At 40.7% G+C, this 17,799-nt stretch overlaps 1 protein-coding gene and 1 long non-coding RNA gene across 2 annotated transcripts in view; one reads left to right on the top strand and one right to left on the bottom strand.

Annotated features, from left to right (window-relative positions):
- plekhm3 (pleckstrin homology domain containing, family M, member 3) overlaps nucleotides 1-17,799 on the top strand; it is a 73,492-nt gene that overhangs the window by 15,709 nt on the left and 39,984 nt on the right. Inside the window, exons 2-3 of the mRNA XM_062533717.1 lie at nucleotides 5,384-5,825; nucleotides 15,573-16,508. Of these exons, the coding sequence (XP_062389701.1) occupies nucleotides 5,384-5,825; nucleotides 15,573-16,508 (1,378 nt within the window). The remainder of the gene's footprint in view (nucleotides 1-5,383; nucleotides 5,826-15,572; nucleotides 16,509-17,799) is intronic.
- The window catches only part of LOC134078071 (uncharacterized), a 45,803-nt gene that overhangs the window by 13,050 nt on the left and 14,954 nt on the right, over nucleotides 1-17,799 (bottom strand). The window lies entirely within an intron of this gene.

Here is a 17,799-nt window from a genome sequence, read left to right on the forward strand (position 1 = left end):
AACCCGAATATAACGTTTCTTTTTTTAGTTGTAAAAACGTTCAGGGAACTTTGATAACCTGGAGCTAACGTTCTCTCCAGGGTATTAGAAGGTTACTGAAAAACTAACCACAGGAGAACCAACGGCTAACGTTATTTGCTTGCTGGGATTCAACCATAATATAACGTTTCTTTTTTTAGTTGTAAAAACATTAGGGGAACGTTAATTGTTTTGACAACCTGGGGCCTATTGCACAAAACTAGGATAAGGGATTAACCCGGGATATCTTGGTTATCCTGGCTCAATTTATCCGTGATCCAGTTGCACAAAAGCGGGATAGGGGGCAGCAGGATATGTTATGGTATAAGTTACCATGGCGATTTATTCTGTGGAGCTAGCCTGCTCCTGACCAGGCTCACAGCCAAGATAAGTTGATTCTAATGGTAATTACATAATCTGATTGGTTCAGCTAGCTGTCATTCAAATGAGACCTCCACGTGATTTTTTTTAAAGAGCTGTAGATTCCATTTATATATTATTTGCAACATTCATTTACTCGCAAAACACAGCAGAATGTCTGCCTAATACCATATGGATGTCATTTAAATTATGGTGGCCTTATAATTAATAACATAGCCTACTCGTTGTTTCCTTACTTTTTGACAGACGTTTGATGAGGCTGCTGTAGTAGTTGATTGGAAGTGGAGGGGACATTTTTCGAAGGTGTTTTGAACTAATTCGGCTTTTAAGACAAATTAAGATACTTTGTGCATCTTTGCGGTGGCAAAGCGCTTCCTAATGACGGTGCGTGCCGAGACAAGGAAGCTCTCACACACGTGGGTGCATACGTACATTTGCATTCAGTTGATCTGCCACACCTACTCCCGCAATGTAACAGAAATAATCATGATCCACCATCCAAAAAAGTAAAACTTTACCTCGTTGTTAGTCTATATCAAAAGCGGTTATTCACTTTGTGTGCAAGACGCTATTTTTCGCGTCTTTTTTATTCCAACCGTGAGTTATTTGGGGAGAAACGAGAACGCGCACACATACCGGATAACTTACACCTGGCTTGATGAATCCGTGTCTGCTTATCCTGGATTGGTCTTTGTGCAACCAATTAAGCCGGTATGCTCTTGTTTTGGATTCAGTGATCGCAGCTCAGTAACTTATCCAGGATATCTTAATTCTGCTTTTGTGCAACGGGCCCCTGGATATAACGTTCTCTAAAAGTTGTTAGTAGGTTACTGAAAAACTAACCACAGGGGAACCAAAAGCTAACGTTACTTAAAGTTAGCAGAACGTTATTTGCTTGCTGGGTTCACTCTAAAATATTTTTCCGGTGGTCATAAAAGAAATTAGTATGAACTAATAGCTTGGTTTTACTTGATGTCACAATGCTACTTCAAAATTCGAAAATAGCGTTCGAAATTCAGATGGAGGGCAGGAACTGAAATAGCTGGATCAGGAGCCGGTTGCACAAAGCACCATGTTCCCTTAAAATCTGATTTAAGGACCATTAAATCATTTGCACAAACAGTTTGGGGCTATCAGTTAGGGTGTAATCAAAATATGACCGAGTCCAATTCATCATAACGAACGTATACAGCCTGTTCAGCCGATACACTGACCCGCGTATATTCCCCCGCTGATACATTGATGCGCGGTCAGTTATTGCTGCATTAGGCTACTGATTTCACCGGCAGTCAATTTGTGAGTTATCTTACCGTCTCAAGTTGGACCACCGTACTTTCCGCAACTGTGCGCTACCAGCCGTAGGCTACAGCAATATCTGTTTTTAATGCAACAGGTTCAGTCTATGGTGTCAGACGTCTTCCATACAGTCTGCAGCGTACAAATTCATTGCTTCTAAAATGCACCGTCTCAAACGCCTGTAGGCCTACAATACGATCATTAAGTTGTAAATAATAAATACATCAATACAGTTAATTGAAAGCAAGATAATCAACGTTGTATTTATTAAATGGAAGGACATCTTCATTCAATGTCAATGTAACTTCTATTTCGAATTTATCTATTTCTAATTTTCTGAAGCAATTTATCTATTTCTACATCTCTGAAACAGCTAAACTTCTTATTGGAGAGCCTACACGTCCTCTGATGATTCGTCGTTGTTCTTTTCCGCTCTCCGTCTCTTTTACGCTGGGCTGGCGGAGGATAGACAGGATGACGGGCACTATCACTTCACTCCTCATTTCTTTGACTGGCTCACTGCCGAAGGTCTGACTCACTTTCTGATAGTACGCGCAGATCCTGTCCACCAGCCCTCCCCATTAGGCTACACTGGGTGCGTCCAATGCATATGTCAGCGACCATTGCAGCTGGATCTAGGACACCCCCTGAATAAAATATATTCATAATTATGGAATAAACGTTGTTAGTAGGCCCAACATTAGGTAACCAGAATCGGGTTATAAGCCAGCAAGTTTTAAATGGACGTCAGTTAGTTAACGTTGACTAGCTAACGTTAACGCTAACGGCTGATGATATATTAGGCTACTATTATAGTTCATATTCATAGCATAAAGCATGGGTCTTCAACCGGGGGTCGGCGACCCCTAGGGGGTCCGCGGAGGTACTGCAGGGGGTCCGCGAAAATATTTCGTCTGAAGCATTTTTTTCTCTTCCAAAAAATAAAATTTGTCAAAGTTAACATAATGTTCCATGAACATCGCTTCATATTCGTTTTTTAAATAACACATTGTAGGCTACCCATGAATCATGCTTGTGATAATGTGATCCCTGTAACATTGTGTTACCCAATGGAACACTTCCCCCCCCCCCCCCCAGTGCGTTTTAGTTAAATAGCTTCGTTTTCAGCGGCATCTGACCATTAACAAACTCGTTCTTTTCATTCTGGGAGATAAATTACGTTTCGACTGTTTGATTCGTTTGCTTAATATCGGGACTGATGGACCCTGAACTTTGCGGGGTAGCCTATTTGTTCTGTGTGATGTTTTGCTTTGTTTTTTTTTTTTAAATGAGAGTCTGCGGTCTTTGCACATCAAGGCGTTCTGCGTGAATTCATTAATCCAACGTTCTCCGCGATGTCATACCATCAAAATGAAACGATAACGATAATCTTGTGTGTTTGTGTTTCCTTGTGTAAGACAAGTTATATTTAGGCCTACACAAGATGAAGAGGCTCTATGTCTGTATCAGGTTGAGCAAATGAAGCTATGCCTGAATTTAGCTGAATTTATACCACCAGAGAGGGTTAAAGCGGAGCTTCTCACACTTGAATATTAATTCGCCAATGTGAATGTAACGGTAAACAGAGCAACGTTGTATCTAAGACAGCGGCAATATAAACGAAAATGATAGTAGCAGTGGTATAAATGGGATAATCAACTCCGCGCCGTGCGTTTATAGGAAAATAATGCACTGCAATAATGCCTGCGCCGTCAGGAGCTTATTCACACTTCGAACGTGCATTATTTTCCTAGAAACGCACGGCGCGTCGTTGATTATCCCTTACATATCTACCTTAGTTGACCCTTGTGACATTCATTCTATTATAGGGCGAGTTTATGCAACACTATGTAAAGAATTATCAGAAACGAGTTGTATAAAGCAGTTACCCCCCTGTTAATAATAACGTTTAGAATGTGTGCGTTCGTGTGTGTGCGTGCGCGTACGTGCATGCATGTAGGCACTAATGACTGACGGTTCAAATGATAGGCATGATTTGAGGTGTGCCAGGTGTGGGGGTCCGTGCTCAGTCTCTCTCACAGCCAAGGGGTCCTTGGGCTGAAAAAGGTTGAAGACCTCTGGCATAAAGAATGAAAGCAATATCAGAAAATATAAGCAATATCAAAAGTTTGTTAGAGAAAAATGTAATCGTAATTTTTTTTTTTTTAAACTTACCTGTTCCATTTGATTCACTCCCAAAGCAGGACATCTCCTTCTTGGCCATAACAGTTAGATTTTCTAACTTTGTTGTAGCTTACTTCGTGTAGCTAGGCTACGCTCCTCTTCACCTCACCACCGTAGGCTACTTGCACTTTTGCGGCGATTTCCTCCCAATTTCTTTGTTTTACCGTTATATGTGAGCCGAATTTGCTTTTCAATACAGTTTTTCGTTTGTTGTATTCCTCTAGCAGGATTATTTTTTCGTCTTCTGGCCAATTTGGCTTCATTGCCTTCTTTTATTTGGTCTATATCAGTACAATATACATACTGTCTGCAACGGTAGACGGTGGTCCATTGTTTACTTCCTGCCCTCCATCTCAAATCGTCCCGCCGTGGCGCGTCATAATAATCACGTGATTGAAACCAAAGAATTCGGTTATTAAGTGATGAGGTAATAATGGGATAATAAATATCTTTCCGGGTCCAACGGCTTTCAAACTCACATGTTATTCTCCATAGACAGTAAAATAAACTATTATTTTCCGCTATTCTGACTAGCCTTTAAGAAAATAGTCATCTTATACGGACTTGTTGCCTCAACCTAATCAAATCTATATTTACCCATTAATATATCATCTGGCTGCATAGCTACAGTGATTACTTTGTTAAATTTTAGTGATTTTGTTTCAAAACTGCTAAAACGAAGGTGGTGATGACAACGTTTACAAGTCGCTAAAACCGTCTGGCTGCGCTGATAAATGTCTTTTCACAAAATAGCTGCTGGGTCCGTGACGTCAAACTTAACAACCGAATATAGCCTAGTGTCTCCCATAAGCATATTCTGCAAAGTGTTTGTGAAATATAATTATCTGAAATGCAATATTGGCTTTCAGTTTGTCATTTAATATTTAATTTGTCTAACACACAGTTGATTTGATATCCATGAACTAGCCTATAATAGGCTAGCCTACATGTACATGAAGCGGTTTTAATTATGTATAAAGGCTACAGAATTAGGCTGAAGGCTGACTTGCATCAGATATAGCCCACTGATATGGCCTGTACTGTCACTGAACAAGCTACTAAATATGCATGACCCTTTATCAATAGTGGACATGCCTTTCATTAAAGAGTAGATCTAAACATGGCTCTTCCACCACTAACAATGATCATAGCTACCAACCAACTCGATAATAACCAATGGCTGACTTTTTATTAACGTACAATACATGTGAAACCACAAGGTAAATGGTAATTGACAGTGTGATATTATTATTGGTTATTAATCTCAATATTAAGGTTAATAACACTTGATTAGATTAATGTTTTTGTAGTGTAGTACTGATTTTTAACATTCTAGGTAGATAGATACTTTACTGATGATCCCCAAGGGGAAATTCAAGAAGAATTTCTGCAGGTGCTCATGAGGTATTTCATAGATGAATAAAGCACATGTGTTGAAGTTCTTGGCTCATTTTTCTTGGCTTCGTGAAAATTTACAATGTGTTCTCTTATTTGTTATGATTAGTTTTGTCATGACAGTCTGGCAGTGATGGAAGGTGTGGAAGTTGAGGATGTCAGCCCTGCCTTGGAGGCCACAGAGGACTTTCTGGAATGTAACCAGGGTGATGTCCCACTACAGCCACATAGATTAGAGGATGTGTCCGTACTGTGCAAACTAAGTGGGATGTGGAACCTTCTGGCTGGACAGCATCAAGAAGACTCAAAAAGTTGGGCCTGGACTGAGCAGACAACCACCCACAGTATCTTGGGCTATAGGCATGGAAAGAGGTATCGGGCCCACTCGACCAATGACCTTGCTGTCCATACCAGTACACGCAATAATGGCAGTTTTAAGCGTGGCCACAACCGATCACACTCAGACATGAACTACAGCACCTGCACAGATAATGGCTTGCAAGTAGACAGAAATATGTTGAAAAACATAGCCTTCAGGACCAGAGGAGAAGGTATGTCTACCTTTTTATTGTCTTTATACCCCCATATGGAACCAGTGTCACACAAGATTGTTGATTCCATATCAAATGTGCCAGGTTCTATATCACCCTATCATTAAATCTATTTGGAGCTTTTTGCTGAATGTGCCTTTTTAGCCTCTGATATTCAGGGCATAAACAGCTTTGAAATTTTATGATGAGGGCCTAATATTTTCCATTGAATTCCAAAATGTATTTAGTAATCGAAATCTAAATCAGGTATACCTTACTTTCTCTCTTACAAGGCTCTAAAAATGGCTGAGAATTAAGAAATGTGATGAAACAATACCCCCTTTGAGAGCTTCTCACTCAAACAATTCTGTGTTTCCATGTTGCTGAATGACGCCTGCTATGGCCTGAATGGAATAAAACTCCCATGTGGCTCACTTCATTGACTTTGTGGGAATGGGCTGCCTCCCCACCCTCTCTTATTCGGTTGTTAAGTCCGACGTCACGGACCCAGCAGGTATTTTGTGAAAAGACGTTTATTAGCGCAGCCAGACGGGTTTTGCTACTTGTAAACTTTGTCATCACCACTTGTAGAAGGGTTGTCACTTGCGCTCTAGCCCCGTCGGTGCTCACAGTCCAGGACCACAGGATAAGCAAAGCTGGCTGGGCTACTTCTCAAAGACTAACCCAGAGAAGACTGGAGCACTCAGATTAAATAAACGTTTTTATTGTGGTGCAAAAATGACTAACATTTCAACGCTCTGCGTCTTCTTCAGAGTCAAACGATACTGGTGTCATTACACAGTTAATAAAGACCTCTCTCCCCTCCTCTTCCAAGACATTGGTTAGTAGTGAGGGGTGGGTATAACCAGCAATTAACCAGTGGGAGCACTCATTGAAAACAAGATGGGCATCAAGTACAACTTTAGTCAGTGTGCAATTAAAAAATATATATAAAGTGAAAATAAATTCATTCAAGATGACAACATCAGAGAAAACAGGACAGACATAATTCTTCGTTCAGACCATGGGGCTCAACTGTGTTGAGTGTGTGGATCCAGAAGGCTTCTCTTTGGAGTAGTTTTTTAATAATGTCTCCCCCTCGTTGGTGAGGCATTATTTTGTCGATCCCCCAGAATTTTAATGTAGCGCAAGAGCCGTGGCTAGCTTGGACATAGTGGCGCGCTATTGCATAATCCATATTTTGTTTCCGTATCGCGGCCTTATGCTCCGCAATCCGCTGTTTGAGTGGACGTTTGGTTTGTCCCACATAAATCAATCCACAAGGACATTTCAGGATGTACACAACATGAGTAGAATTACAGTTAATAAAAGTATTTATGTTGTTTCGTTTGCCAGTATGTGGATGCGAAAAATACTTAGTGTCATTCGAGTTCGAACAGTGGGTGCAACGACCGCACCGGTAGAAACCCTTAGGTGGCGCTGACAACCAAGATTGTGGTTTAGGAGGGCTCGTATAAGTGTGGAGCAATCTGTCTCTTAGTGAACGGGATCGCTTAAACGAAATCAAGGGGGGTTCTGCACAAATGTCTTTTAGAGATGGGTCTTTTTGTAAGACATGCCAGTGTTTTTTGATTATGTGTTTAATTTCGCCACCACATTCTGAGAATTCAGTGGAGAAACAGAGACGAGGAGCAGAAGTTCGCTTAGATTTCTCCAAGAGGTGTGTCCTGTGGGTGGATTTGGCTCGCTGATAGGCTGCGGAGATGTCGACTTCGGCATAGCCGCGCTCTTTGAATCTATCTGCCATTTCCACGGCCTTGATTTCAAAATCGTCTTCGGTGCTGCAATTTCTTTTTAGACGTAAGAATTGGCCAATAGGAATGTTTTTAATCAATCTCTTAGGGTGGTGACTGTCTGCTCTGAGGAGCGTATTCCTACTTAGAGGTTTGCGGTAGATGGTTGTCTCCAGGTTTCCTGTATTATTTTTACGTATAGTTAAGTCAAGGAAATCTACCTTTTCCATTGAATGCTCACTCGTGAATTTCAGGAAAGGGGTGGTGTAATTAATATAGTCCATAAAGAGGTTCAACTCTGTTTGATTCCCAGTCCAAATAAAAAACACATCGTCTATGTATCTCTTCCACAAGGGGATTTTACGTAGAAAATTGTTGTTGAGGGGATTGTATATAAACTTTTCTTCCCATAATCCCATCACCAGACACGCATAGGAGGGCGCAAAACAGCTTCCCATACTGACACCTTGTTTCTGGAGATAAAACGCGTTAGCGTATTGGAAATAGTTTCTAGTTAGAATCAGTTCTGCCAGCAACAACAGAAAATCATTGGGTGGCTCGCGGGGGCGCAAGAAGGTCTCCTACAGAGCCAACTCGACGCTCTCCACGCAACCTCGATCCCCCACCACACAGACAGTAATCAACATCTCTGGATTACCCATCAGTGAAATAGAGACTGAAGTGATGAGTAAGGGTCTGTCTTTTTGTCCTTCTAACACCATCAACCCTTTCAAACTGAGAGTAGACACTTTTAAGTTTATGCGCTCACTCCACCTTAAGCACTTCTTCTCACTCAAACCAAATGCACTAATAAATGCCAATGCAGTTTTGCGCAACTCCCAGATTATGACTGTACCTACCACTAGAGAAGTTACACCTTTTAGAAAGAAATCCACTTTCATTCCTTACTCCAATCAGAACCCCTCTATGATCACTTACAGAAACTTGATTGAGAATGATTTTTCAGAAATGTTTAAGAAGTCACATCAGAAGCGAGGCAACCTATCCCTTACTGAAACTAAATGTCTGAATCAATTAGAAAAAAAGAGAGGATATCATCATTCGCCCAGCTGATAAAGGTGGTTCCGTAGTGGCAATGAGCAAAGACCAATATGATAAGGTTATCTTTTCACAGTTAAATGAAACCATACATTATGCACTGCTCCCTAAAGATCCCTTAAATCATCATTCATCAAAGAGGAAATTGATCAAATAGTGGTAACAGCACACTCTAGTGGTTGGATTACAGAAAAAGAGAGAGATTTCTTAATCGTGAAACATCCTATATGTCCAGTCTTCTATGGGTTACCGAAAATTCACAAATCCCTCGATAATCCACCCCTCAGACCCATTGTTTCTAGTATTGGCTGTTTAACTGAACCACTGTCCCAATACCTTGACTTTTTTTCTGAAGAAGTATGTAACTGGGCTCCCCTCGTATCTGGGGGATACGACAGACATCCTCAGAATTCTTAATTCTTTCACCTGTGAGGCGGAGTTCATGTTGGTGACCTGTGATGTACAAAGCCTATACACTTGCATCCCACACACGGCGGGGATGGAAGCTTTGTCCCATTTCTTTGCCACCCGCCCAGCTGAAGTGGTACCACCCAATGATTTTCTGTTGTTGCTGGCAGAACTGATTCTAACTAGAAACTATTTCCAATACGCTGACGCGTTTTATCTCCTGAAACAAGGTGTCAGTATGGGAAGCTGTTTTGCGCCCTCCTATGCGTGTCTGGTGATGGGATTATGGGAAGAAAAGTTTATATACAATCCCCTCAACAACAATTTTCTACGTAAAATCCCCTTGTGGAAGAGATACATAGACGATGTGTTTTTTATTTGGACTGGGAATCAAACAGAGTTGAACCTCTTTATGGACTATATTAATTACACCACCCCTTTCCTGAAATTCACGAGTGAGCATTCAATGGAAAAGGTAGATTTCCTTGACTTAACTATACGTAAAAATAATACAGGAAACCTGGAGACAACCATCTACCGCAAACCTCTAAGTAGGAATACGCTCCTCAGAGCAGACAGTTACCACCCTAAGAGATTGATTAAAAACATTCCTATTGGCCAATTCTTACGTCTAAAAAGAAATTGCAGCACCGAAGACGATTTTGAAATCAAGGCCGTGGAAATGGCAGATAGATTCAAAGAGCGCGGCTATGCCGAAGTCGACATCTCCGCAGCCTATCAGCGAGCCAAATCCACCCACAGGACACACCTCTTGGAGAAATCTAAGCGAACTTCTGCTCCTCGTCTCTGTTTCTCCACTGAATTCTCAGAATGTGGTGGCGAAATTAAACACATAATCAAAAAACACTGGCATGTCTTACAAAAAGACCCATCTCTAAAAGACATTTGTGCAGAACCCCCCTTGATTTCGTAAGCGATCCCGTTCACTAAGAGACAGATTGCTCCACACTTATACGAGCCCTCCTAAACCACAATCTTGGTTGTCAGCGCCACCTAAGGGTTTCTACCGGTGCGGTCGTTGCACCCACTGTTCGAACTCGAATGACACTAAGTATTTTTCGCATCCACATACTGGCAAACGAAACAACATAAATACTTTTATTAACTGTAATTCTACTCATGTTGTGTACATCCTGAAATGTCCTTGTGGATTGATTTATGTGGGACAAACCAAACGTCCACTCAAACAGCGGATTGCGGAGCATAAGGCCGCGATACGGAAACAAAATATGGATTATGCAATAGCGCGCCACTATGTCCAAGCTAGCCACAGCTCTTGCGCTACATTAAAATTCTGGGGGATCGACAAAATAATGCCTCACCAACGAGGGGGAGACATTATTAAAGGAGGGTCATTCCGTGTCAAATCACCCAATTTCAGCCAATTTGGAAAGTGACCCTCTCCAAAAAATTCTGAAATAAATCACAGGTGTTTGTAGCCTAGACCTATGCACAAATCTTAAATAGTATGTCTGGATCACTAATGGTTTAAAAACTGCAGCCCTTTGAAGCTTCAAGTCATTTTAAGCATTGTGGTGAACAATCCTTTTTGGTCAACTTGCAACGTTATTGGTTCTTTTGGTATTTCACACACATCAGTGAAACTATGTGAATGGAAGCACATTTTCCTGTTGAATTAAGAAATCTAATCAGATGAGACGTGTCTTGTGTAATTTCCCCTCTGCAAAGCTCTGAAAATGGCTATAAATTCATTATGTGAAAAGACATCATCACTTTTGAAGGCTTCTCATTCGAAAGGTATGTGCCACAAATTTCATCAGGTTTTTTTCCCACTCATATATGGACTATAAGGTCATGTCCATGCATCAACTTTGGTTGTAATCGTTGTCATATTGTCAGAGCATTTTGTTTTAATTGGGCTTGATTTTCAAAAAGCCCATTTTCGTCCTATCATTTCACCATGTGGACAGTTAACAGGATTTTTTTTAATTTTACCATATCACATTCTGTATGTGAGGATCATCTGTCCAAAATGTGGGCTTGTTGAGTTTCTTTATTGGAGATATGATTTTTGGAAAATATTCTCTATAAATCCACTGAACTTGCATTGGATCTGCAGTACCACTTTGCACCACATGGGGTGCTCTTTTAATACAATGGAAGTCAATGGAAGAGTAAGAGATTCACTTGTTTGCTGCACATATCCAATCTAAACACACATTTTATGGTTCATAGTTGAATTTCTCCAAGTAATTATTGCAACATGAACAACATACTACTCATAAATAAATCTTATTTAGAGAAAATAAGCGGATCAAGCAAATTATACACACATAAGACTGACTGGTCATCATACATACAAGATACTTGATGAGTTATCTCCTTTTCATGAATGCGTCTTGGATCCAGGCAATAGCGTTTTGAGCCCTCATACCTTTTGATTAAAACTTTTATGTGATGGAAACATGCATGGTCATCTTCATCAAGTGAAATATCTGCTCTAAACTGCATCTGACGCTTTTTCTGCATCTGATAATGCACTGAATTCTTGAAACCCCTTTTTTCTTGAATATGTTCATGACTTTCATTTTCCAACTTCTATGGTGGTGTAGAAAACTGTTACAAAGATGGCAAGCTAAATCTTCTTGCTGCATGTATGATCAGTCAGTCTTATGTGTGTATATTTCGCTTGATCAGTTTATTTAGCTAAATAAGATTTATTTATGAGTAGTATGTTGTTCATTTTGCAATCATTACTTGGAGCAATTCAACTATGAACCATAAAATGTGTGTTTAGATTGGATATGTGCAGCAAACAAGTGAATCTCTTACTCTTCCATTGACTTCCATTGTATTAAAAGAGCATCCCATGTGGTGCAAAGTAGTACTGCAGATCCAATGCAAGTTCAGTGGATTTATAGAGAATATTTTCCAAAAATCATATCTCCAATAAAGAAACTCAGCAACAAGCCCAAATTTTGGACAGATGATCCTCACATACAGAATGTGATATGGTAAAATTAAAAAAAATCCTGTTAACTGTCCACATGGTGAAATGATAGGACGAAAATGGGCTTTTTGAAAATCAAGCCCAATTAAAACAAAATGCTCTGACAATATGACAACGATTACAACCAAAGTTGATGCATGGACATGACCTTGTAGTCCATATATGAGTGGGAAAAAAACCTGATGAAATTTGTGGCACATACCTTTCGAATGAGAAGCCTTCAAAAGTGATGATGTCTTTTCACATAATGAATTTATAGCCATTTTCAGAGCTTTGCAGAGGGGAAATTACACAAGACACGTCTCATCTGATTAGATTTCTTAATTCAACAGGAAAATGTGCTTCCATTCACATAGTTTCACTGATGTGTGTGAAATACCAAAAGAACCAATAACGTTGCAAGTTGACCAAAAAGGACTGTTCACCACAATGCTTAAAATGACTTGAAGCTTCAAAGGGCTGTAGATTTTTAAACCATTAGTGATCCAGGTATACTATTTCAGATTTGTGCATAGGTCTAGTCTACAAACACCTGTGATTTATTTCAGATTTTTTCGGAGAGGGTCACTTTCCGGCACTGGGTGATTTGACACGGAATGACCCAGGAGTCATAGAATTCAAAACCACATTCACCTTGTTACTGTTGAATTTAGGCTGCGAGCAGTGTCCAAAGGACAACACCAAAGACTTTACCGCGTCCCCCGCCTGCTTTCGTATGCAAATTGGGAAATAGAAACAGCCGTGTTGAAATGCTCCAATCTGAACAGAGCTCAGATAACACCTAATAGGCGCCCATCCCCCTTTAGATACACCCCTCGGCCCCTCTCATTTGCATACCTTCGATTAATAATTCTTGTTAAACTGCTCTTACGATGCTAGTATCTAGATATGTGGTCTATGGCAGAGACGTTGTAATGCTAGCGTTATTACAGCTAACTTTGGAGAGTTACTATACTAAGAAATGTACTGATAAAACTTACCAATCTAACACATTCATTCTGTTGGGGAATCTGCTGCACTTCATCTTCGTCAGAACCTTCTTCTGACTCGGTTTATACATGTACGGCTGTATTCCTTATTTAAATCCATTGTTGATAGCTTTATCAAAGACTTTGGCTTTATTTACCAGCAGTAAACGTAGTTTCACTTTGCTCTAGCTTCAGACCGGTGGATTGAGCCAATCAACTTTCAGGACATATCGGCCAATAGACCAATCAGCGCGCATCTCATTTGAATATTCATTAACTTGCTGAGTGGGCGGGAAAAACAAACTGTTTCATTGCAAGGCTTATTTATGACCTTGTATTAGGCGATCTAGCAGTGCTCCTGGGGCGTTTTCAGCCCCACAAATTTACATATGACATTATTTAGGCTCAAAGATCAATTTGTAATGGTCAAAAAATGCGTTCTATGACTCCTTAAAAAAACTACTCCAAAGAGAAGCCTTCTGGATCCACACACTCAACACAGTTGAGCCCCATGGTCTGAACGAAGAATTATGTCTGTCCTGTTTTCTCTGGTGTTGTCATCTTGAATGAATTTATTTTCACTTTATATATATTTTTTTAATTGCACACTGACTAAAGTTGTACTTGATGCCCATCTTGTTTTCAATGAGTGCTCCCACTGGTTAATTGCTGGTTATACCCACCCCTCACTACTAACCAAAGTCTTGGAAGAGAGGTCTTTATTAACTGTGTAATGACACCAGTATCGTTTGACTCTGAAGAAGACGCAGAGCGTCGAAATGTTAGTCATTTGTGCGCTACAATAAAAATGTTTATTTAATCTGAGTGCTCCAGTCTTCTCTGGGTTAATCTTTGAGAAGTAGCCCAGCCAGCTTTGCTTTGTCATCACCACCTTCGTTTTAGCGGTTTTAAAACAAAATCGCTAAACTTTAACAAAGTAATCTCTGTAGCTATATGCAGAGCCAGATGATGAATGGGTAACGTCCAGGCTTCCGCGAAAAATATAGATTTGATTAGGTTGAGGCAACAAGTCCGTATAAGATGACAATTTTCTTAAAGGCTAGTCAGAATAGCGGAAAATAAGTTTTTTTACTGTCTATAGCCCTATTCGCACGGGATTAGTATTACCTGTGGACCTTTGGTGATTTGTGATAATTGCGGAGGATGCCTGAGATCTAAAGGCCTATTCGGACGGGATTAGTTTTATGGGGGGACGTACAGTAATGCAGGTTTATCATATGACCTCTGTAATATAAATGTCCAATTCGGACGGGACTAGACATCTCTGTCATTTTACTTGACATGGGAGGAGTAAATGTTTACGTTCTGCCGTCACATCTTCGTCGCTGTGCACGTGATACTTTGCGTCAGGTACGTGCGGCATTTTCAGATTTGAAAGACTACAAGTTGGTTAAACTAGCAAACGTTAGCTTTATGTTATGCCATAAGTAGTTTGAAATGGCTAACAATATCAAGCTAATAGGCAAACTAGCTAACGTCCTATTAGGAGCTACACAGCATGTCATGTTTTCATTCAGACTATGGTGGAATTGTTTTCCACTCAGGATGTGACGAAATATTACAGACATCTTTACAGAGGGTCGCGTTCGCACGGGATTAATATTACCTAAGGTAATTTCTCCGGACCGTTTTACGGAAGGTAAAAGTGTCTGTAAATGTCACCGACATACTCCGTTATGTTTACTGACATGGCGCGTCCGGACGGGACTACATTACCTGGTAATTATTACTTTACCTGATGTCACCCCATAAAACTAATCCCGTCCGAATAGGCCTTTAGTCCCGTGCGAATGTGCCATGTCTGTAATTTGTAAAGTAAAAATTCCGCCGCAAATTACCTACTGTATTTCGCCAAACACAGACGTCCGGTGATAATACTAATCCCGTGCGAATCTGCATCTCAGTGATTGCTATTGCAATTGCATATCTTTTCTACTTTCTGCGTTGTTTTCGGACGTTAGGATGCGACATATCCGGGTGTAATGTCAGAGAAAATAGAGTAATTTACAGACTTTGCTTATCCCGTGCGAATGCGCTGTAAGTAACACAGAGTTGGGGCGATAATTTGAAAATGACCAGAGGTCCACAGGTAATACTAATCCCGTGCGAATAGGGCTTATGGAGAACAACATGTGAGTTTGAAAGCCGTTGGACCCGGAAAACTATTTATTATCCCATTATTACATCATCACTTAACAACCGAATAAAACGCACAACACACTAATAGTGTCTTTCCATCAATTTACCAATCACACTGTGTCTGGGCACCAAATTGGCTGGCAAATCATGTTGCCAGCTGCAATTTTATGTTCAAATCATCTCCTTTTTTCCCCAACACATACAACACGGTCATTGCTTCTCCCTGCTTAGACATTCTGAGATGTTTTTATGACATCAGACTTAGCTCTTCAAAAAGTGTGATGAATAATAAAACTATCTGCTAAAAATGTGTTTATGCTAAAGTGGCATAATTCTTAAAGTTTACATACATTTTGAGATTACGCTTTGTTTCCTAGTTAAGTGCCTCTCTTTTCCATTATTTTTTGTTTTGTTTTTTGTGTCACAGCAAAGCCAGAACGGGATTCCAGTTTGGTTAAACAGGGAGCGCTGGAACAGAGAGAGGGCTCTAGGGGCCGCTGGACTTCATGTCATGTGGAACTTACCAACTGTGAACTTCGCTTGTACAGCCTGGACAGTAGTGGTAACAGGCAGCTCTGTACTGCACTATCACTCTCTCACTGCCAGGCAGTTGGTCCGTTGCAAGGCCAAGATGGACATGTGCTGGAGGCGCTCTTTTTTAACAGTACCCACCTGCAACTTCGAGCCTCATGTCAGTGGGAGGCACAAGAGTGGAGCAGGTTGTTATGGGCTTGTGTAATTGCCACCCGACCACATAAAGACCCAGCATATTCCAGTAGAACTGCCTTTGAAGCATCTGCTTCAACCACATTGCAGGCACAACTTCCTCCAACCAAGCGACCCACCACCTTACCTCTATTCACAGAACAGTGCATCAGTGTCCTCAAGGTGGGCCAGTTAAAACAACTCAGTGACCTCAACAACTGGAGGGCCTTTAACTTTGTGCTCACACATACCCATCTGCAAGCCTTCCCAACCGAGGATAACAGTTGTCTGTCTGAACCACTGCTCCAATATCACCTTGCGTCCTGCCTTGCTGTGCAGCATGATGCATCTGAGGAAAGTGGCTGTTTACGTTTCCAAGCAGTCTTTGCAAATGAGGTACTCTGTCTGCAGGCAGCGAATGAACCTAAGGCACAGAGCTGGGTGGAGGCCTTGCGTTCTGCAGTAGCTGCACAGAGAGGACGGGGCTCTTTGGGAGAGGATAGCAAGCCTGGACTTTCAACTCTGACAAAGACTCAAGAGCGGCTCCGTGGACATGTTCAGAAAGACCATCACCGTTCAGTCACCACCAGCTTCCTCAGCATCCTTACATGCTTAGCTGTGGAGAAGGGACTGACTGCCCAGAACTTCAGGTGTGCAGGTATCCAGTCTGTTCCAATTCTATTTGTCTGGGAAAATGTCTTCCTATTTGTATTTGTTACTGTCAGTGTTGGGAGTAACGAGTTACAAAAGTAATGTAATTACTGTAATGTATTGCTTTTTGCTGTAACGCGGTAATGTAAGGCATTCCAAAAACGAAATGGGTAATATTTTACTCGGTACAAAGGTCAGTAACGCAAGTTACATTGCAATTAAGTGGTGTTTTGTTTTTATACAATCGCCAGACGAGATCAGTAGAGGAGAAACAATCCGCGCAAATATAGGCCTGTTTTTTTCTTATTTGTAAAATATGGCTGAAGCTGAAGCAGGCTCGACGTCGGACAGGACATGTTCAAGTTTGTTAGAGACAAAGATATGAGGATGGGACATAGTAAGTGCACTTTATGTGCGAAACCAGAAGATCTACCTCACGCAATAGCACAAGTAATTTCACGAAACGTTTAGAGCGATACCACGCTAACATTACGCGAGTAACAAGAAAGCAAACTGAGGACGAGTGGAGACTTAAAGCAGCTACATTATCTCGTTCCGCGATGCCACTTGAACCTCAAGAAGTAAAGAGACTTGGAAGAGTAGCCTATGGTTGAAGATATGCATCCGCTGTCAGCAGTGGAGTCTCCAGCTTTTAGCAAGACCCCCGTCCAGACTAGCAATGTTGTCACTGCTGTAAATAACAACATCATGTCAATCTGTAATCCAGACAAAAACGTCTGTTAAACACAGCAAACATTAGCAATAAATAGTAGCTGCCACAAGTCTCCTTACTTCCTGAGGTTCAAGTGGAATAGAAATGCAAAAAAAGTGTATCTTGTCAGGTCTTTGGCTTTAGGTTATAATATAGTGGGCACTGATTTTAATGATCTCTAGTGCAATGTATCAGACCTTTGTGGGTTTCAAAAAATTCTACCCATCATTGAGCTGGATCAAGCATAACAAGCTACATAAAAAAATAATAAATATATATGTATATTAAAGTTTATATGAAAGTAATTCAAAAGTAATGCAATAGTAGTGTAATGCTTTACAATTCAGAGACAGTAATATTGTAGTGTAACACATTACTTTGAAATGACAGTAACAAGTAATACATAATGTATTACGTTTTTGAAGTAACTTGCCCAACACTGGTTACTGTAATAGTAATTGGGTCATGCCATGTCAAATCAGGCACAATCCAGGAAATGGTTGCTGCACCATTTCATTGTCTTCACACTTTTTTTTCACACTTTTTTAATTGTTTTTACACTCTCCAAAAGGCCTAATCTTGGAGT

Source organism: Sardina pilchardus, chromosome 4, assembly GCF_963854185.1.
Source record: "Sardina pilchardus chromosome 4, fSarPil1.1, whole genome shotgun sequence".
Lineage (NCBI taxonomy): Eukaryota > Metazoa > Chordata > Actinopteri > Clupeiformes > Clupeidae > Sardina > Sardina pilchardus.